This window comes from Brachyhypopomus gauderio, chromosome 10 (genome assembly GCF_052324685.1).
Source record: "Brachyhypopomus gauderio isolate BG-103 chromosome 10, BGAUD_0.2, whole genome shotgun sequence".
In the NCBI taxonomy this organism is placed as follows: Eukaryota; Metazoa; Chordata; class Actinopteri; order Gymnotiformes; family Hypopomidae; genus Brachyhypopomus; species Brachyhypopomus gauderio.
In genome coordinates, this window is record NC_135220.1 from 14812701 (window position 1) to 14834280 (window position 21580).

Below are 21580 nucleotides of genomic sequence, written 5' to 3' on the forward strand. Positions count from 1 at the left end.
TTTACCCCCTCCCCCCTTCAAGTTTTTTTTTTCCCCTCAAGTGAATTATTTTTTTTTTCGTTTTTTTAAATAACAAGAAAATAATGCATCACAATATGGTAGATTTAAAACCAGAAGCAATGGATTATTTTAGCAACTTGTGCTACTCTCAACAGATGTTGCTGCTAACTGTTTGTGAAGAACTAGCTCATCTCTTAACCATGTCCGAGACTCCTGGATGTTCATTGAAGTTCCCGTTTCTTTTGCGGTTCCCCGATGTGAATGTGTCCGTCTGGCGGCTGTGTGTCGAGTCTTTGGAGTGGTAGCTGGTTGAACTGTTTGGATGTCTGCTACATATAGTGTAAGCATTGTGACTGCAAAATAAACATCATTGGTTTGTACTAACGTGCATATTCCTGTAATTATGGTAGTACTGCATGTCTAACAGTCAAATCAGATTGGTCTGCTTTGGGTATGCAACCATTATAAAACTGATGAAGCAGTCATAAATTAGAAATTGCTTTCTGATTAAAAAAGAAACAGGGAGACAAAGTGCTTGGAGCTTTAACACTTGATTATTTGTTACAAAATCAAAAGCATTAGTCACCAACAAAGGGGGAAATTTTTACAAGTTAAATACATATGTTTCATTACATTGTCCAAGTCTCAGGTTACTCTCCTCTTTGGAACATGCCTTCAGCTTGAATGAACTCGTAGGGACAAACACGTCCAGCTTGCGCAGGGCCACTGAAGTGGTGCGCTGGGGTGGCTAACACTGATCCTGCTGCTGTTTCGCCTTTGCTCGAGCGCTGTGGACGACGTCATTGTAACCTTCTCTGTTCCTTGCGATCTCTATGGCGAAAAACTGGATTCGGGTGGCTGAAAAGGAAATGACATTTTAATTCACTCCAATCGCTTGGCAGACATCAGACTACTGAAGACAGCACTGTCCGGTGCAATCAAGTAGAAAGTAATTGTGCAGATTCCTATTTCTCCTGGATAGACATGTCCTGTCCTTGATCTGGTGCAAATACAAGCATGGTATACTGATCTACCTTCAGCCATGCACGTATACAATAGCAGGTAAAGCTGTACCGTAGCCATATTGCTCCGTCCTCATCCGGATTATTTTGCTTATATATATTTATTAACTACATTTCTCAAATTTCCGACTTGTATGTAAGATTTGTTGTGGAAATTCTACATTATACACTGCCCTTGATAATCATATCAAATTACAATGCAGATTTTAGGGGATACACATCCATATATTTTGTATTTCACTAAAATGTAATTATCAGGATGAACTCTGGGTGTTTGATAATGGAATAGGTGTTTTGCTTGGGATTATAGACGAATTATCCTAAAAGATCTTTTGGAACATACCAAATATAGTGTTCTCCTCTGTATAGTCCTTTTGGCAGTCTAAACGGAGTAATGTTCCATAATTAAAGTCTTCAACAATTCCTTCAAATTGGTTGCAAAAGGGTCTCCATTTCTGCAAGAGTTGAATAAGGAAAATTACCTCCCACAACACATTTATCATTAAATTTTTTTTAGATTCTGGAAAAGAACAATTATAAAGGGATAGCCCTAACAAACCTCTTTTGCATCTGCTGATTTAAGTAGCTCTGGATCCAGAGTCTTAATATCCATGTCAGGGAAATCCTCCCTGAATTTACTGTAGATCATGTCGTCCGACTTTGTTAATTTCAGAAAGGTCGGCTCCACGGAGCTGATGAGCTGAAACGGGAGAAGCGGCTCGGTAAAGTGTCCACATCACGCCGTCTTACCGGCGGAGCTGAACTAACGCACTTACGTTGAAGTAAACCTCGGCGTGATTATAGGCCTTCATAGCCCACAACACTTCTAACTGCGCCTGAGCGGGAACAAACGTAATACATACAGGTCAAACATTCACGAGTCACTCTACGGTCCATCTTCACACGGACTTGAACAAATAATACAAATGAAACTAAACAAATCGAACACTTACGTCATTTCCGTATGCCTCTGCAGGTAACGAGAGCGCGTGCGCAGCCGCCGCAGCTCCATTCACACCCTGATAATTTATCAATGATTATTATTCGGACTGAAATATGTCACTGTTTTATTAATGCAGCCATACCCGTTACGTTTCTTTAAACTACATACCCAGAGTTACATGTTAGTCACTGAGCAAACACAAAACTCTTTAAATCTGTGTGTGTTTGTATGGTTATCATGTACAAATAGATTGCTTATTTTCAAAGATGTCTGATTTAAGTATCCTGGGATAGATAACCCAGATAAGTTTACCACTACCACCACTACTACCACTACTACTACTATTACTACCACCACTATTACCACTACTACTACTATTACTACCACTACTACCACCACCACCAGCTCGTCTACTGTTGTCCACATGCACCGTGCTCGCTCTAGCATGTCAACCTCGGCATAAACGAATAAAATTCACCATTTTATATAAATCATTCTATGAATCAATATTTTTTATATAATTAAACATTTGCCGGACGACAGGATGTTGCTAGATTCCGTACGCACAGTAAATTAAAATAAAATTTAAAAAGCACTTCAATACCAGAGAAGCAAGAATATCCCCCGAGTCCATGTTGACGCCGTTTAACCCGGAACTAGTTCATGAGCGTTCTTAAAGAGACAGATAATGTCTGAATTTAGGTATAACCATTAAAATGAAGTTTGATCAAAGTAAACGAATCGTTATGGCGTCACGCATAAGGACACGTCCATATGAGAGAACTGGATAGGTATAATTAATGGAATTATTTGACGCTGATCAGCGAAATGTGGGCTGTCCTGCCGCTATGCGGTATTGTACGTCGTGCAGCCTTGAGGCGAATGGGACCAGTCCGGTCAAACGTGTGCTTATGCTGCCCTCTTGTGGCTGCAGTTGGGAAAGCGTTTCCTCCCTCCAGGATTGTTGAACTGTTGTTTTGACCAAGTAGTTTAATTCCTGTGTCGCAGACCTAAAAAAGTTGGGGAAAAGTGTAGCGTATGTGCCTTTGGTTAGGCTGATAAAAAATCAGGTAGCCTATCCACGTACACGTTTTTCCTCTATAACGAGAAAATAACCGTAATTGAGAATCAGGAGCATAATTTGTAGCTTTTATATTACAGGGTTATTGCATGTCCTATGGAGCTCCAGAAATGTGAAATGTATTGCGAATCTTTTTGTTAAGAAGCCAGTAGAAGCAATACATGTGCAAAAGATGAACGCCCGCCTAGCCTATAATAAACCATTTATTGTGGGACGGCGTGACGGTGCCCTTCGCATCAACGCCCATTCCCTGCGAAAGGAGCGAATCGATCTGTATCATTTTTAAAGCCACGAATTTCATTCTTTTTAATCGCAATTGCTCCAGTCTTCGATTGACCGTTTAACGCGTGGTACCGTAGACTGTCCTACTCGAAGATAACGGCGATGTGACGTCCACGTAATGTTGTCGCGCGTAATGGACCTTTGAAACGCTGCATCTTCGTGCGGAAAGGACGGTCTAAAGAAACGAAGAGTTTTTTTCAGGTCTGAGGAGGTAAGGTTGCGCATAGGTCTAATGACCTTGTACCTCTTATCGAGTTAGGCAGGTGCACATTAACGCATTTGAAATACTAACCAGAATACAATTAAAAGCAGACACGCTTCTGCAATCGGTTAGATGTCGTAAGCAAGCATCATCGCCCATTAGCGATCGCAGTGTTTGCGCAACATGCCTTCTAAAGCCAACTCACACGGATGTTAACATTGCTGGAAAATGTTTATACATTAGGTAATCTAAAACAACCCAAATGTAATAGTCATATGCCTCCCCCTCTCAAAAAGGGGAAAAAAGAGCGCAGTGTGGAGGCGTGTCTGTAGGCCTGTCAGTAACCTTCAACAGATGCATGTTTTTCACTTCTAAACGCCAAACCTACTCATCTTAAATCTGGATGTTTTTATGCCTGTATGTTTGTTTACTCCTACCACTGCTCGTTCACCTTTATTTCCTTTGTGGACATTTGACTTGAATGGCTTTTTTTGGATATAGTAACATAGTTACGTTTGAACAGAACAGTGAAGAAGAAACTGGTCCTCTCTGAAGAAGGCGGAGGCGCGCGCCCCTTCCAGCGGTGCTGGTGGAGTCAGTAGTCAGTAGTCAGTAGTCAGGACTTTGATGTCTCGTGTTCCTGTCAAAAGCAACAGGACGTCCTCGCCACTTCGGAGAATTCCGTAGGCGCCAACGTAGGCGTTTGGCATTTTTGGGACATTGTTGTTTTGTTATGTACGTACAAATGCTCGTATGATGTAGCTTACATTTACGATGTGGTACAATGAATTAACGTGATAAACCTGTTTATATATTTTTTTCCTTATTTTTTTATGTTTACGTTGATTTTAATTTAATAAAACTGCGGCCTATGACAGTACATTAAACTAGGGCACGAAAGCAAAACGATTTCCCCGTCTTCGTACTGTTACACTGAAGGCAAATTTTCCCGTTCTTAATTTTTATAGCTTCTATTACTCAGTTTTTGTGGATGTTTAGTTCTGGTTCAGCTGAAACGGCAAGAGACCGTATTAAAGAGAGTAGTCCAGTCTCCAAAGTGAGGAAACACCCATAAAATGAGGCAAGTATTCAGGCATATTTTCTCCCATTCCTCATGAACGCTCACCAAGACATCTGAACGCTGGCACATAAAACAAAATTTCTGTGTTTAAGATGAATAACTTTCTGTATCTGCACAGATTATATTTATTTTCAAAGGGTCTTTCTGTACATTTGTGATGCCTTTTGTACACCCTGTACACGCGGCCAGCTAATGGGCTCATGGTTTTCATCTTGTTATCTGACAAATGAGAAATGTAATCTTCTGAATGAATTATGAAGATCTTTTTATCACATACACGCTTTATTATTTAAGCATGTATAGTGAGATTAAGCAGCTTCTATCTACTCGCCCATATGAGCAGAACCCCTTGGTGCACTAATTCCTCCCACCTCACTTCTTCTGTGGTGCAGCTTAACTGCTGGAGTGAGCTGGACTGCTTTTGCCATGTAGTCAGTAGGATGCTAATCTGATTGTGTGAATCCATTAGTCACTCTTCCTGCTGGTGGGAGAATCTGCTAGCGGTCAGCGGAGCTGCCAGGGTGAAACCAGCGGCTGGGTGTGCCAGCTTCAGGCTGGAGGATGGTGTGGATGCCCTGTGGGAGCCCTTCACACACCCTGTGTGAGACCTGAATGCTCTGGCTCACTGGCTACGTACAGAGAATAAGGGAGTGTGACGTGAGTTGAGGATGGCTGCTTAGAACACTTGGAGAACTGGAAGGCAGAGTTGAGTGTGTGTGTGTGTGTGTGTGTGTGTGTGTGTGTGTGTGTGTGTGTGTGTGTGTGTGTGGTGTGTGAAGATACAGGCAAGGATGTTTTTGTAAGAACAAACTGCTGCACAGCCATTGTTCAACTGCTGAAGCCATGAAAGGATCTCAGCAGCAGGAGGCAGGGTTTCAAAGCCCCGGTGTGGCGTCTGGGGTCTGTGTGAGAACTATGTGCGAGGACTGTGTGGGGGCTGTGTGTGGGGGCTGTGTGTGGACTGTGTGTGGGGACTGTGTGTGGGGGCTGTGTGCAGGCACTGTGTGGAGACTGTGTGGGGGCTGTGTGTGGACTGTGGGGGCTGTATGTGGACTGTGTGTGAGAACTATGTGCGAGGACTGTGTGGGGGGGCTGTGTGCAGGCACTGTGTGGAGACTGTGTGGGGGGGCTGTGTGCAGGCACTGTGTGGAGACTGTGTGGCTAGTGATGCAGGCTATGATAAGGATGTCTACAGCACTGCATCCCCTGGGTCTCACACACCTGCCATGGTTCACATACGTAGCTGCTGCATGAGCTGAATAACTGCTATAGTGGCCTCTGCTACAGCCGCCTCCACGTGGAGTTCACTTCTCTCCTGAAGGAGCAAACAAAACATTGCCAAGGTGATGTTTCCATCAGCGGAGCCTGGAGGATTTTATCCAGACCGAGCAGGGTGAAGCGTTGCCCCGGTGACGGCACCAACACGCCTGATTGGGCGTTGGCTGCTCGTGCTGTGCCGAGATAAGTGTGTTTCGGTTTGGGTGGAGAGGGAAGGGGGTGGGGCCACAGCGCAGACAGCACGCAGAGAGGAGAGGGAGAGAGCGAAGGAGCGCAAATATGAGAGGGGAGAGAGAGAAGCAGAAGAAGAGTGTGACGGGCCGCAGGAGACGAGAGAAAGCAGAGTGACGGAGTGAAGGAGAGGAAGTGTGAAGAAGAGAGAGGAAGAGAAGGAGAGAGGTGCTGTGGAGAAGAGAAGAAAGAGGACAGGAACCATGGACCTGTAAGCGTTTCCTCTCCAGCACGCAGCCACGCGGACACCCGGCCTCTCTGGGTCTGTTCGAGTTTCGTTTCTTTTCTTATTGCTTTCTGTTGTTTGCCATCTGCTGGTGTTTGTTTACTTGTTTCAAAGTGGGGCTGTTTGAAGTTATTAGACCCATGACAAAGCACTGTGTCGTTTTCAATTTTAAAATAGCTGAAATGAATGAAATGTGAGATGCTGTTTTACATTATGAGGTCACTCACCGATGAACCCTGAGATCAGCTGATAATTGAGCGGTGTCTGCACACAAGCGCCCCTGTCCAGACCTGCCTCTTCATCTTTGGGTGGGCTGCTGTCCTGAGACCATGTGTCCCATGTGCACGCAGGCGTCTCATGCGGCTACTGTCCGTGCTGATGCCTCGTGGAGGACATGGTGAGGATACTGTATGCCCCCTGCTCCTGGGTGCATGCTGACCGAGGCAGGGGTCAGGGGTCGTGGCATGGTTCCCTAGATGACCACTCAGTTTACCCAGTACCCCACATCCTGATTGGAGATGCATTAGCACAGGTCTGAAACATGAGCCCCGCCATCCTGGTCTGGCTCGGCTGTGGACATGCGTGCTGCACGCTCCTCTGTGCACTGTGTTGGTCCACGTTGGGATCATTTGTTTTCTCTAATGTGCTTCGACGTCCTGCTGTGCCCTGCTGGGTCCTGCAGGAGACTCTTGGGCCTTTAGTGTGGCATCTGGCATGTGTTTGCATGGAGCTCTGGGCTCCATGATGAGATGAGAAGCAGGACAGATTCAGGCAGGACAGATTCAGGCAGGACAGATTCAGGAAGGACAGATTCACTTGCCATTGCTGCCATCTGCACAGCCCACAGGCAGTACACATAAATATAAACATATTTAAACATAAATGCTCCAGGCCCTCAGGGACAAACACGTCAAGTATATAATCAAGATTTAAAATGTCCTTTCTGTGCTGGCGTCTCTAGTAAATCAACCCCCCCCCCCCCCCCCCCCCCCCCCCCAACACACACAGGCCATTTGAGGGGGTTTCCCCAAATTGATCTAGGATTGCGGGGCGTCCGATGCAGATGGGGTCCGTTCTCCAGGGTCTAACGGGGCTCCTGTCATGTGGTGGTGCTGGCGATAAAACCCATCAGCAGAGACAGCTCAGCACACGTCTGTGTGACCACCCTTCACGCTCTGGGAAACGTGACCTGTGGTGAACATCCAACCGTTTAACCAGCTGGGACAATCCCCCACAAACTCCACCCAGGAGGCAGACGAGGAACACGTGAAGGCAACACAGTTAGACCACTGTCAAAAAGTAAATAAAAGAACTAGAAAGAATTTTCTCCTTCTCGTTGTGAGGGCATTAGCTCGTTCGAGTATTCACATGTATTCATTATAAACATGTTTTGTTTTTCTGGGAGAGCTGTTGCCGTGGTGTTGTGGCTGAGCATGGTTTCATTCTCCCCAGCTTTTCAGAACAAAGCTCACGTGGGGGTCACGTGGGGGTCACGTGGGGGGAGAAGCAGTGGCACACAAGCCCAGTCTACATATCACTTCAGTGTGGGCTGAGGATGAATCCCAGTGGCTGAAACCATTATTCCCAGATAGCACACCTTCATCTTCTTCCTCCTTTGGAAGCAGATTAATTGAAAAATGTTTCACGTTTTCTACATCCCAGCATGAAACTGAAAGGAAGTAAAAGTTAATTTTGCACATGGCAGTAGACAGTTGAGTTTTTTTGAGGAGTCTCCCAAACCTAATTTGGTATACAGCCTAATAAGTGTTAATCACATTTTTATTGAATGAACGACGGGGTCTTTTTACGGTTGACTGGTGAACGATCACCCAAACGCAGGCCTCAGAGAGGTCAGAGAGACCTCTGTTCAAATGTGACACCTCTCAAGGGGAACGAGTGAGTGGGAGACAGGCTGTCTTCACTGTCCCCCCCCCCAGGCTGGACCTGACAAGACAGGATGTCCCCCTCTCCGATGAGTTAGCATCTCATTCCGGCCAGACGGCACAGCCCTGCGTGGAATCAAGACGCTCCGATTGCACTCGGACTCAGATGGCTTGAACGTCGTTTACGGCCACTAATCAGACAGTGAAGGATGTCATTTCGTGGCTGCTGTCCAGTGAATGCTAATGCGATCCCTGACTGATAAAGAGCACTTTGGGCAAACAATAACGTCACCCATGTAGCATATATTTGTGCTGTGGTGGAGGAAGTGTTTACAATGCCAGGGCCACCAGCAGGGGCCCGAGTGTAATTAAAGGGATTTGCTGAGAGGACCTCTCCCTGTACTGTCCATACATGCTGGTACCCTAACATGGCTTTTCTCTTTTGAGATGGCTTTTCGCTTTTCTCTGATCAAAATGAGTTCTCCCTTTAACATTAAAATTTACTAAAACTAACTTGTAGCTTTGGATTTGTGTTTTAGGACCGAGTTGCTTGGCCTGGAGATCAGTAGAGAGTTCTGAAGTGTTCAGCTGTCATGCAAAAGGTACGAACAGGAGCTGGAATGAATGTTTCGGGGTTGTTTTGTCCGTATACTTTGGTCTTGCCCTTTAGCACTTAACATTGCTCACTGAAATAAAATAGAATAGAATAGAATCATTTATTATCCACAGTGTGGAAATTAGTTTTCTGTCACTTGTGGCACTGAAAACAGAATAAAAAATTCACATTCATGGCGTGAACCATTCATCACATTTACATAAAATGAGTCACATAAATGCCACACATCATAAACATACCACATAATTACAAACCTGAGAATACATGATTTCTACTGCAAAAAAGATCCTCTTCTAAATGTTCCTGATTGCTCTTGGCGTCCTGCACCACCTGCCTGATGGTATAATTGACTATGAATGAAAGGGTATAGTTTGCAGGGTATAGTATTTAGGGTATAGTATGCAGTGTTTTCCTCTTTTTTTCCTCAATGGTGCCGGTACATAAAGTCTTTGATTTCTAACTAATTTACCACCAATTCTCACTATTCTTGCAATTTAAATTCTCAAACCATGTTGTCATATCATAACACTGACCACTGTGGAGTGATGTGCTGACCCTTCAGTATTTTGACTAAAGGGAGGGATAGTCCTTGCTTAATGGGGCAATCTAGGTATTTGACTGTGACTTGTGTGTAGGTTCACTTTTAATTAAGTTTAATTGCAATTTCTATTTAGTTAAAAAGTATTTCTAATAGCATTTATGCTGTGTGAAGATATCCAATCTTGCTTTGTTGAATACACATCCTATTAGTTCTGATTTCACTTTGAGGCCAGATGAGGGGGAGGTGATTTGCCCAGAGTGTGATTGATATTATTATAGATCTTACAGCTCCTTTCAGATATTTAATTTAGGCCATGCTTGATTGTTGTGGTTTAATGATGACTTCTGTGACCTCTAATCTTTCACTTTGCCCTCTGGCAGGCTGGGACAGCCCCGTCCTCCCGGGGTCCTAGTGCTCCTGGCTCTCCTGCCTCATCCATTGTGGTAAGCCCCACCCATTTATTTATTTGTTCGTGTGCATTCCACTTGTGAATTTTTAGCTACGCCCTGTCACATGTAGCCAGTGTTAAGCAGTTGTGGACTGATCCAGACTGATATGTACCATTTTATGTCGTCTGACATGATGCTGGCTGTCCCATTAACCAGGAACTTAGAGTAATGTAAAAAAAAAATAAAGAGTGATATTTTCTCAGACTCCTGAAGCTTCAGGTTTCAGCTGTATGCACCTCTTCTGTACTGCAGGCACGGATGGACAATCAGGTGATCGGTTATAAAGATCTGGCAGCTATCCCTAAAGACAAAGCCATCCTGGAGGTGGAGCGCCCTGACCTCATGGTGTATGAGCCCCATTTCAGCATGTCGGCTTTGGACCGCACCGGCCTGACCAGGAGCAGAGAGGTCAGTAGTGCTGTGTTCAGGAGATTGAGGGTCAGTAGTGCTGTGTTCAGGGGGTTGAGGGTCAGTAGTGCTGTGTTCAGGGGGTTGAGGGTCAGTAGTGCTGTGTTCAGGGGGTTGAGGGTCAGTAGTGCTGTGTTCAGGAGGTTGAGGGTCAGTAGTGCTGTGTTCAGGAGGTTGAGGGTCAGTAGTGCTGTGTTCAGGAAGTTGAGGGTCAGTAGTGCTGTGTTCAGGAGGAGGATGATAAGTAGTGCTGTGTTCATTAGTTGACAGGTCAGTAGTGCTGTGTTCAGTAGTTGACAGGTCAGTAGTGCTGTGTTCAGTAGTTGACAGGTCAGTAGTGTTATGTTCAGTAGTAGACATGTTAGTAGTGCTGTATTCAGTAGTTGACAGATCAGTAGTGCAAATGGAAGAGGCAAAATTGCTGCTGGGTCAGGCCGCTGTACGTGAATGAGTCACTTCTAGAAGCGCGAGGAGAATGGAAATTATTATTGGATCTAATCAAAATGGGTTTTCAGAGATAATTATATATATGCCTTGTGAATAGTCATTCTGTGATATTGCAATCATAGATTGTGTGTGGTGTGGGTGTGTGTTGGAGACTGAACTGTGAGTCAGTAGCCGGCCTTTGAAGCATCCACATCTGTGTTCTGCTCTCTCTCTGTTTCCTCTAGAGATCAATGTCACCACGTTCCATCTCTCCCCCACCCTCCCCCGAGGTGAGACAATGGCTCCTGCCTGCTTTTATCCTGTCTGCACTCAGAACAGTTTTGCTTATATGCATGTACACGTCCCAGAACTACATATACTGGCCCACATCTATTAAACTTCTCAGAGCGTGGTGATGGATTTGGGATCAGCTTCTGGGGTTTTACGTGTCAGGGTGTATATTGATGTTGACAGCCATGTTCCCTTCCTGGCTTAGCTCACTAAATAATAAGTAAGGTTATTCCATGCCAGGACGTCTGAGAATGTTTTAGGCTTTTTAGAGTTTCCTGAAAACATTTTTACAACTGTGTAATATCACTGCAGTTCAATTCTTGCTCCTGGCTTCCAAAAAATCCTTTGCTCTCGACTGCCAGATGGAGCGGTTTATACTCGGACATAAATCTACCATGTCAAACTGGCACAGGCTGTCCTGATGGTAGAAGTGCAGCTTCAGTAGCCCCGCCCCTTCAACCCCCTGCACAGGCTGCTGGGAAATGAGCCTACAGAACTTACCTACTCATCGAAATTCAGCCAGATAACTGAGTGCAGATTCAAGTGCTGTAATGTGGGATGCTATTAGGCAGCATTTAGATTGGTCCAGCGCTTAGATTGGTCCTTTCTTCTGCTCTGGCACTCAGATGTTCGCTTCCAGAGAGCAGAAGGAGTGGTCAGAGCAGGGTTCTCCCAGCTCCTCTGTCATGGGCTCCACCACACAGCTCCGCAAAATCAGCACCTCCTCCCGAGGCCCCTTACAGCATTTCCACAGACCAGGTGAGACCCCTACCTGTACAGACCAGGTGAGACCCCTACCTGTACAGACCAGGTGAGACCCCTATCTGTACAGACCAGGTGAGACCACTAACCTTAGAGACCAGGTGAGACCAGTACCCATACAGACCAGGTGAGACCCCTACCCATACAGACCAGGTGAGACCCCTACCCGTACAGACCAGCTGAGACACCAACCCGTACAGACCATGTGAGAGCCATACATGCTTACTGTATTAATAATGCTTCATGTAATGTAATGATCTAATGATAACAATGTAATTTTTTTTTCTTTTCTTTCAGAGAATGGAAGCAACATCTACAAGAAGCCTCCAATTTACAAGCATGGTATTTGTCCTAATTTTCTTTTCTGAATTGGTAATATTGTATATAATCTTAGATATTTGAGTCATGCCGTGGATCACCGTTTCTGTCACAACTCTCTCGGCCTCGTAGATGGAGCGGCCGCAGTCCCACTCAAGAATAAAGACGAGGTCATTATCTTGTCCTCCAAGTTTCCAGCTGCTCAGCCTCCGGATCCAAGCCAGCCATCTAAGATTGAGACGGAGTACTGGCCCTGTCCACCCTCTCTGGCTAGCATGGGTATGCAGGAGTTGCATTACTACTCCTCTCTTACTCTGATATGAAGCCCTGCTAATGTACACTGCATGTTTGTGTTGTCCTGTAGAGATTGAGTGGAGGAAGAAGGCAGTTGAGCAGGGGACAGCGGCAGAGGAAGATGACTTTGAGGACCTCACAGAGGACGCTCGGAGACTGCAGGAGCAGGAGCTTCACCGGGTGAGAGAAGATTCTGGACACACACACACACACACACACACATACACACACACACACACACATACACACACACACACACACACACACACACACACACACACTCTAAGGACGCTTTTGTGTTGCACTTCCAGTCATTTCACTGTGCCTACGATGGGTGTGCGCCTGCTTGGCCAATAAGGCACTGTATAGACGATGGGCGTGCACGTGTTTGGGGCGGGCACTAAGGCACTGTATGGATGATGGGCGTGCACGTGTTTGGGGTGGGCATTAAGGCACTGTATGGATGATGGGCGTCCACGTGTTTGGGGCGGGCACTAAGGCACTGTATGGATGATGGGCGTGCACGTGTTTGGGATGGGCACTAAGGGACTATATCGATGATGGGCGTGCACGTGTTTGGGGCGGGCACTAAGGCACTGTATGGATGATGGGCGTGCACGTGTTTGGGGTGGGCACTAAGGGACTATATCGATGATGGGCGTGCACGTGTTTGGGGTGGGCACTAAGGCACTGTATGGATGATGGGCATGCACGTGTTTGGGGTGGGCACTAAGGGACTATATCGATGATGGGCGTGCATGTGTTTGGGGCGGGCACTAAGGCACTGTATGGATGATGGGCGTGCACGTGTTTGGGGTGGGCACTAAGGGACTATATCGATGATGGGCGTGCACGTGTTTGGGGTGGGCACTAAGGCACTGTATGGATGATGGGCATGCACGTGTTTGGGGGCGGGCACTAAGGCACTGTATAGACGATGGGCGTGCACGTGTTTGGGGGCGGGCACTAAGGCACTGTATAGACGATGGGCGTGCACGTGTTTGGGGGCGGGCACTAAGGCACTGTATAGACGATGGGCGTGCACGTGTTTGGGGACGGGCACTAAGGCACTGTATAGACGATGGGCGTGCACGTGTTTGGGGGCGGGCACTAAGGCACTGTATGGATGATGGGCGTGCACGTGTTTGGGGGCGGGCACTAAGGCACTGTATAGACGATGGGCGTGCACGTGTTTGGGGGCGGGCACTAAGGCACTGTATAGACGATGGGCGTGCACGTGTTTGGGGCGGGCACTAAGGCACTGTATAGACGATGGGCGTGCACGTGTTTGGGGGCGGGCACTAAGGCACTGTATAGACGATGGGCGTGCACGTGTTTGGGGGCGGGCACTAAGGCACTGTATAGACGATGGGCGTGCACGTGTTTGGGGGCGGGCACTAAGGCACTGTATAGACGATGGGCGTGCACGTGTTTGGGGTGGGCACTAAGGCACTGTATAGACGATGGGCTTGCACGTGTTTGGGGGCGGGCACTAAGGCACTGTATAGACGATGGGCGTGCACGTGTTTGGGGGCGGGCACTAAGGCACTGTATAGACGATGGGCGTGCACGTGTTTGGGGGCGGGCACTAAGGCACTGTATAGACGATGGGCGTGCACGTGTTTGGGGGCGGGCACTAAGGCACTGTATAGACGATGGGCGTGCACGTGTTTGGGGGCGGGCACTAAGGCACTGTATAGACGATGGGCGTGCACGTGTTTGGGGGCGGGCACTAAGGCACTGTATAGACGATGGACGTGCACGTGTTTGGGGGCGGGCATTAAGGCACTGTATAGACGATGGGCGTGCACGTGTTTGGGGGCGGGCACTAAGGCACTGTATAGACGATGGGCGTGCACGTGTTTGGGGGCGGGCACTAAGGCACTGTATAGACGATGGGCGTGCACGTGTTTGGGGGCGGGCACTAAGGCACTGCTCTCACCCTGCCTGCCCCTCTTTCAGATCCAGTCCAACTTGGGTAAGCTGATCCTGAAGGAGGAAATGGAGAAATCAGTGCACTTCCGGAGGAAAACCCGCTCACTCCCAGACAGGACACACATGCATATGGGTGAGTGATGTTCTGAGCTGTTATTGTTTTGTGTGAGTGTGTGTGGGGTTGTGTTTGTTTTTTTTTTGCAGAGCTCTGTGTTCTTCCCTTTGCTGATACTGCATTCTCTAATCGCTCACTGAGGACCCCTGGTGGTCACATTTTTAAGTGGGACACGCTGCAAAAACTTGGGAGAAGTTCCATTACTGTGTTTAACATGCTCTCATCAACTTGCCCTTGTCTGGAAGAATCCCTGATGCCTTTACAAGAATCAGATCAGCAGAATGTTTCCTAGCAGACATTGTAATATTATGTAAAACTGTGCAAGGAAAAATCAACAGGGCTGTGTATAGGATCAAATTCCTGACATTATTATAACTATTAGTACTCAGTCTATTACAGTTCCGTCTATTACAACTCCATCTATGATCGGTTCACTCCATTGGTCCTTTGGCAGATATTTCTGTCTATTGTAATGAAAAGAAAATGAGCAAATTGTCAGGATAATCATCTGAGAGGGTGTTGCTCCTGCTGCCCCCATTAAACTCTCCTCCCCAAGCCCTGCAGGAGCACAGTCATGTGACGCTGATGGTGCAGTCATGTGACGCTGATGGTGCAGTCATGTGACACAGATGGTGTGTATCCATGTCCCGGGGAAAAGCTGATGAAAGTATGTTGAGAACGGTCATGAAACACAGCATTGGAGACAGGCTGCCCAATCTGGTTACAAAGCACATATTCTTAACATCATCCTATCTATGCTAGTATGAGAATATGTTTTTGATATGGTCTTGGACAAGGGTGTCTGGAAAATAGTATCTGCCAAATGCCACATGGGGGAATATGGTCTGGGTGGATTAGTTCATACAGCCCAATACACTCAATAAAGAGTGTGTACACCATAACATGCAGTAGGGCATTCTGACCTAGACAAGTTTGTAAGTTTGTACATTTGTAAGAGGAAATGTGTTTCCGCTGGAGACATTTACCAGTCCCCTGTTATGCTTCGCAGCATTCTTAATACTCTCAATTCATTTAAAAGCATTACAGTGTATTACATATTGAAGATAATAACTAGGAAGATTTGGTCTTGGCTGGCATAAGCATTCTGTGTAGCTTATTTTTACCCTTAAAAAGATATGGTAACTGTAGTCGAAAGGGTTAGTCTTCAGTCGCCCCCGTAAAGTAGAAGGGAAGTGACGCTTGGTAATATGAGAGGGTTGATGGGTAATAAGAAAAGACTTATGGGTAACGTAGGATCTCTTTTGCCTGCAGGTTCGTCTGCGTCTAAATCTGCCTCGCTGCCTCCCTGCAGTCGGTCAGGCTTGTCGCGGGTACACGCTGCCTTTCCTCCCTCGTCCTTCCAGACCTGTGCAGCTCCAACACCGACTCATTGTCTCAGACATTTCCCCAGGATATCCCTCTGAAAGTCCTAAAATATATATTTTTTCTCCTTTTAAATGTTCATGTATGTAGCTGCAGTCCGCTGACTTCTCCACAGACAACGACAAACCCAGAACAGGTAAGACAAAGATGAATTTAAGAATGGCAAGCAGCCGATAACTGATCACATACACACCGATGTATGTCTGTTTTAGTCATCCATCCAGTCAAACAGGGTTCTAATGTACTTTTCTTCCTTTATGGTGATTGTGTGCCCTCTAGGTCTGCAGGTAAGACCCTTCTTTGTATTTTGCATGGACGTTTGTTGCTAGATATTAAAGACTTGCGCTCCTAGATGATTTATACTGACCATACGTCCAGCCCTTAAGTTCCCTGTGCATTGCCACTAATGTGACTTTGACCTACAGAGCTTAGCTTGCACGTTCCTTCTTCATCCAGCTTCACTCATCTGATTTGAACTCCTTGCAATTAGAGGGTGACGCTCATACAAGATCCACTCGACTCTTAGGATAAGGGGGCAGAAGCCCTGTATACAATATGCACTCTCCAGTGTTGCTGCAAACATTTATTTACCGATGCCCTGTAGGAGTGCAGTTAGTACATATATCCCTTCTGTCACCTACCTTACATTAGTGACTGATTTCTGACCACAGCGCCCTTGTTGGCTGGGTACGTTTTGTGGACCTCTCAACACTGCAGTGACACTGACGTATATAAACTCCAGTAACATTGTGCCTGGCACACTCAGGTCAACAGCCACTGCTGTGTTACTCACTGTCACTGCGGCCTTGACAATGCCGTCCAAATCTGCTTTCCTGGCAGTTGTGATTCTGTGGTCAGACATTGTAGGTGTAGTTGCAAAGTAGGAGCTACTGTAGCTGGTGTGGTTGTGCACCTGGTGGTACAATAGCCCCAAGGTCAAGGGTTCAAGTTGATCTGGACATCTGCATCTGCACAATGTTGAGGACGTAGAGTCAGGAGAACGTCAGATGACAGTGCAGGGTTCTTCACCTCCTCGTCACGCTCCACTTGCAACGTCTGCTACTCAATAATGAGCTGAAGAGCATTCATTATTGTGACTTGCTCGTGCAGAAGGGGTCGTCACAGTGGAGGCCTGGTGCATTTAGAATGACTGTGTGTTCATGCCAGTCTTCTCTGTGTTGGGCTCCGTTGTCGGCTGTTGGGGGGGGTTTGACTGTAGAACAGAGAAGCTCCAGGGGCAAGAATGGATCGAGGAAGTTCTCTGCCTAGCATTCTGGAGCTGAAGGTGAGGTGCTCTTGGATCCACGGGATTCAGAATAACAGGAGCCCCTCCAAAGTTTGCTGCTCTGTGTTCTCATTCTGACCTCAGTACCAGAGTATGTGAATGGAGTGGAGCCATAGCTCATCGCGCAAAACAATTATGTCATGACTTCACTCCGGCTTGTCGTCTATTTCCGGCCTACAGCTCGACCACTCCTTTAGGAGAATACCACTTACTGGTTACTGTGCCTTTACATTCCAGTGAATCGAAATGCTTGTATCGCCACCTGCTGGTCGTTTTGGAGCATGTCATTAACAACGCAAGCAAGTTTGTCAATTATCTATTGTAAGCAAATCCAGGGCACCAATGGAAGGCCTTGTTTTTTTGTTAGAATATTCAGCCAACGCAGTTCTCGTTTTAACAGGGTCATGTAATTTATACAGGGTCATGTAAAAACGTACAAGAAAACCAGTCAGCCATGATAATCTTAGTCACAACACTGATTTCAGAATGTAGTTAACTTTGATTGGCTGCTGCCTTCCATTAACTCTTCCATTAAAGTTAAGAAAGGCTCAGCTTGTCGTGGTACTGTTAGCAGCGTTATTGGATACAAGAAACGACGTTAGACTATATTGTTTAAAATATATTCTGACACAGTTGTACATCACGGGTTCTGAATCCAGATATATAAATTAGATCGTATGTTGCTCACACTGACACTGTGGTCCCGCGTGCTACAAGAAACTGCTGTAAAGGTTTACAATGATTAACACAGGAGCGTATTTCTCGCGTCGTGCAGTAATGGGGCTTTTCGTGTGTGTGATGATGGAGTGGTATTGGAACGATAGAAAACGTCGATGCTCCCACTTTATAAAAAAGGCGCTCCTCCTGTGAGCCAAACTACACTCCTCCGCTCGCGCTCCGCACCACGCGCATACTCTGCTCCACGCCCTTCCTCGCATTCCACAACGCTTTAATGTCTTGTGTTGAGCAAATGCCATATTCAAACGTTACGGCCTGAAAATGAACTTGCATCAGAAACTTTGGAGGTGGCATATTGAGCAGATTCACTTTTTAGTTTAAACAACCGGGGCGTTCTATAGTAGCATTTAACGCAAGCTGAATGTCGCACAAAAATCACTGTTGAAATGTATTAGTTTGAGATTGACGACTGGTTTTATAAGAATACATTTTATCAAACTGAGTAATAATTTGATAAAACAACTGCTTGCTTGTTTCATTGATTTTTGTCTATATAAATGTTATTTTTTTAGACTTATCCGTATGAAATGCTCATTGTGAGCCATAGGGGGCGCTGTAAGCTTCCACCAGGAGTAGACCGGACCAGACTAGAGGTACACAAGCCTTTCACCGCTTTCTAGTCTGTGCTCAGAATTGCTTAGACCCTCTCCATATTTATTCCATAAATGCATATCTTACATTTGTCAAGTGACTGTATTTTGATTGCATCTCTTCACCACAGAGACATCTTTCTCCAGAAGAATTCTATAACTTATTCGGAATGGTCATCACAGAATTTGATCGGCTATCGCTGTGGAAACGAAATGAACTGAAGAAAAAAGTTTCACTTTTCTAACAGAGACATGCCCTTTTCCAATGACTCTCATTACCTGCCTCGAAAACACGACAGACCCTAATCCAGTACTAACACAATGTTTCAGGATAATTACACATAATGACAACACATTATAACCTTTTAATTCTAACACAAATCGAACAGCTAGTATATGTGCGTGTGTGTGTATGTGTATGTGTGTGCGCGCGTATGCATGCGTGTGTGTGTGTGTGTGTGTGTGTGTGTGTGTGTGTGTGTGTGTGTGTGTGTGTGTGTGTGTGTGTGTGTGTGTGTGTGTTGTGAACTCTGTGTGCTTTAAATGGAAATACTAAAGGAACTCTTAGTCCTCTGTGAGTTCACATGTGATCACCTACAACAATAAAGCATATGGGTAGGCCAGTAACCCTCCGCCTGCAGATTGGCCATCCTGCAGAGATTAGATCATACCTTAACCCTCCTGTTCAGCCAATCAGCAGGTACCACCACCTGGGTCCAGCAGGCTAGGCAGAGCCTGAAGCTGAACTGCGTAGGAAGGGAAAATCTGGAGGATTGTTGACCTCTCGTATATGAGATGGTCAGTGTATAATAATAATGCTTGTAGTTATTCTGAAAGAGTTTAACATTTAGTCTCACGATCAAGTAAATATGATTCAAAATAACAAATATAATGTTATGGTCGAGGACTTATCGCCTTATTCTTTTCTATTAGAACGTCTCTCAAAGTGCCCAGTTAAATTTGTAATATAGGCATATATATTTACAAAAAAAACTGAATTGTGACACCCTTCAAATTGGTTTTTGTGTTATGACCACTGATATTACCATAAAACATACCTGTTTCCCAAAAAACCAATAGTGTCACTGTAAGTATACATATTTATTCATTTCATCGCATCTAAATCATGAGTAAAGATGTTGATTAGATGTAAATCATACAAAGGAATTGATCCATTAAATTAGCTTACTTCACATGTAGCTGCAGGTTTGTCTTTTTTCATCATTCATTGAAAATTGAATGGATGTACCACAGTACAAGCTACTGTATATTGCTGAGACACTGTGCACACTGCAGGCTGTGCTCAGAAGACCTAGTGCAGTGCCTGTATCTGTGCTCAGGAGAGTGTCTCTAGAGCAGGGGCAGAGCAGAGTCTGTGTGTTTAGAGGAGCCGGGCAGAGCTCTCTGTACGTATTTAGAGCAGGGGGCGGAGCAGAGTCTGTGTGATTAGAGGAGGCGGGCAGATCTCTCCGTGTGTCTCTAGAGCAGGGGGCGGAGCAGAGTCTATGTGTTTAGAGGAGGCGGGCAGAGTTCTCTGTACTTATCTAGAGCAGGGGGCGGAGCAAAGTCTATGTGTTTAGAGGAGGCAGACAGAGCTCTCTACCCTGTATCTTCCCATCATTCCTCAGAATGTAATGACTGGAACACTGGATCATCTGATAATTATCATTATTACTTATTACATATGTGCAGCACTTATTCCACCTCCTGCTGGTCTCTCTTTGCATTGCACGTGTTGGCTGTAGGCCTAGATACGTTCACAGTGAAAGGTTTTTCACATAGGATGAAAGTCGAAAGCGTCTATTGGAAGAAGTCACAGCAGGCGTTCTTCTAGGCCAGGCTTGACCTCTAGCATAGGTCACCTAGCATCATGAGAAACGACTATGGACATTTCCTAGCCAACTTGTTCATTTTCAAACATGTTTAAAGTTGATCAATTCCCCAATTGCTTATTATGAGAACATTCATGGAACCAGGCAGTTGTATGGCTGAGGTGTTGTTCTATCATGCGCTGCCCACAGACTACACACACGTGTTCACAATGAATATTCCCGTTCTCCGCTTCTTGCTTGTCTCGTGGACGTTTTTTCTCTCAGTTTGATTACACTGTGTACATGAACAAATAAAACCATTGTAACAGTCCTTTGTTGTATTGGTGAAATTGAGAAATAACACAATGAACTGAACAACAAGCTCAACACAATTTATATGCATAAAATAAATGTTTTTGAATATGCTTTGCATCATTACTTCAAATGACAATAATTGAGGAAGATATCTGAATTAGTTACAAACCTTTTAAGTAATTCAAAATGGGTTAGCACTTTGTTTAGCACAATTAGTTTCAATGCACTAACCACATCGAGTTGTATACACGCTTGGATCGGTAATTTTGAACTGATTGAAGCATCTCCAACAGGTTGTTCTTATCACATGTAAAAAGAAAATAGGCTGAAACAACCATCGCTTTCTGATAGTCTGTAGTTTGCAATTGAAATGTTTTGCACCTTTCATGAATTTCATTGTAGTGTACATTTTGCCTGTCCAGTTGGCTCAGTAACTAGAAAAAGCTAGAACTAGCTTCCAACACACCTGATGAATGGCGTCATCTTCACACGTACTCACGTTTCGTTCACTTGTGCTGGTAGCTGAAATGGTGCCAAGATATGAACCGATTCTGGTCCTCAAGAAGAACATTGTGAATTCAACCCAATTCAATGAAAAGACTGTTGTTCTATAACGTGAACACATGGTGGCATTAGTGCTCAGTGTAACAGTGCCATTTTTCAAAATGTCCAATTTCTATTTCTTTTTATTTGTTTATGTAGTTGCATATAGAAATCTAACTTAAGTATATTTATTTTGTAGGCCCATTATATTCACAATAAGCCACAATAAAGACCCTGTTCTTATCTTTGCCGTGTTAGGACTATTAGCATTCATTCATCATTTCTGTTTATGGTCTGAAATGTAACCTGCTTAAAATTGCGTCATTATAGACTATGTAAATCAGGGCGCAAGAAGAGACAGCGATTTCACAGGACTTTATGATCTGTTTGAACAAAAACTGCATTAAAAGACTACATTTGGTACAATTTACATATTATGCAAATGCGTCTAAATTAATAAGTTACGGTGGATTCCACACAAAAGCGAAAGACTTCGTTGTGTTGGATGTAGACTAGTTCTGACCTTTAGGC

At 45.2% G+C, this 21580-nt stretch overlaps 2 protein-coding genes across 5 annotated transcripts; one reads left to right on the forward strand and one right to left on the reverse strand.

Moving 5' to 3' along the window:
- Window positions 1-532: 532 nt before the first annotated feature.
- Window positions 533-2826, reverse strand: pbdc1 (polysaccharide biosynthesis domain containing 1). Its single transcript, XM_077019815.1, has 6 exons — window positions 2570-2826; window positions 1976-2041; window positions 1799-1858; window positions 1582-1722; window positions 1366-1477; window positions 533-858 (listed from the first exon to the last, which is right to left on the reverse strand). Exons 1-6 carry the CDS (start codon window positions 2597-2599, stop codon window positions 749-751), a joined length of 519 nt encoding a protein of 172 aa, XP_076875930.1. The 5' UTR covers window positions 2600-2826; the 3' UTR covers window positions 533-748.
- A 427-nt stretch (window positions 2827-3253) lies between these two features.
- On the forward strand, window positions 3254-20522 carry dmtn (dematin actin binding protein). Of its 4 annotated transcripts, XM_077019814.1 has the most exons (16): window positions 5701-6331; window positions 8769-8831; window positions 9767-9829; window positions 10088-10243; window positions 10915-10959; window positions 11587-11719; window positions 12020-12064; window positions 12173-12319; window positions 12405-12514; window positions 14297-14402; window positions 15657-15715; window positions 15858-15903; window positions 16047-16054; window positions 16987-17052; window positions 18303-18383; window positions 18512-20522. In XM_077019814.1, the coding sequence occupies exons 2-16, from the start codon at window positions 8823-8825 to the stop codon at window positions 18623-18625; spliced, it is 1188 nt and encodes a 395-aa protein (XP_076875929.1). In that variant the 5' UTR covers window positions 5701-6331; window positions 8769-8822; the 3' UTR covers window positions 18626-20522. The 4 variants fall into 4 exon arrangements, 1 of the variants encoding a protein (XP_076875929.1); XR_013133707.1 differs by lacking the exon at window positions 5701-6331 and adding an exon at window positions 3254-3539 and having other exon boundaries at window positions 16047-18383; window positions 18512-18579; XR_013133708.1 differs by lacking the exon at window positions 5701-6331 and adding an exon at window positions 3580-4611 and having other exon boundaries at window positions 16047-18383; window positions 18512-18579.
- The last annotated feature ends 1058 nt before the right edge of the window (window positions 20523-21580 follow it).

What these genes read in the sequence shown, in the direction of transcription:
- pbdc1 (XM_077019815.1), bottom strand. Translation starts at nt 2,599, where the DNA reads ATGGACTCGGGGGATATTCTTGCTTCTCTG. An exon ending in GGGATATTCTTGCTTCTCTG is followed by an intron (nt 2,042 to 2,569) that starts GTATTGAAGTGC and finishes ATAAATTATCAG; the next exon opens with GGTGTGAATGGAGCTGCGGC. An exon ending in CAGAGGCATACGGAAATGAC is followed by an intron (nt 1,859 to 1,975) that starts GTAAGTGTTCGA and finishes GTTCCCGCTCAG; the next exon opens with GCGCAGTTAGAAGTGTTGTG.
- dmtn (XM_077019814.1), top strand. An exon ending in GCCTGACCAGGAGCAGAGAG is followed by an intron (nt 10,244 to 10,914) that starts GTCAGTAGTGCT and finishes TGTTTCCTCTAG; the next exon opens with AGATCAATGTCACCACGTTC. An exon ending in GTCGGTCAGGCTTGTCGCGG is followed by an intron (nt 15,716 to 15,857) that starts GTACACGCTGCC and finishes TCATGTATGTAG; the next exon opens with CTGCAGTCCGCTGACTTCTC.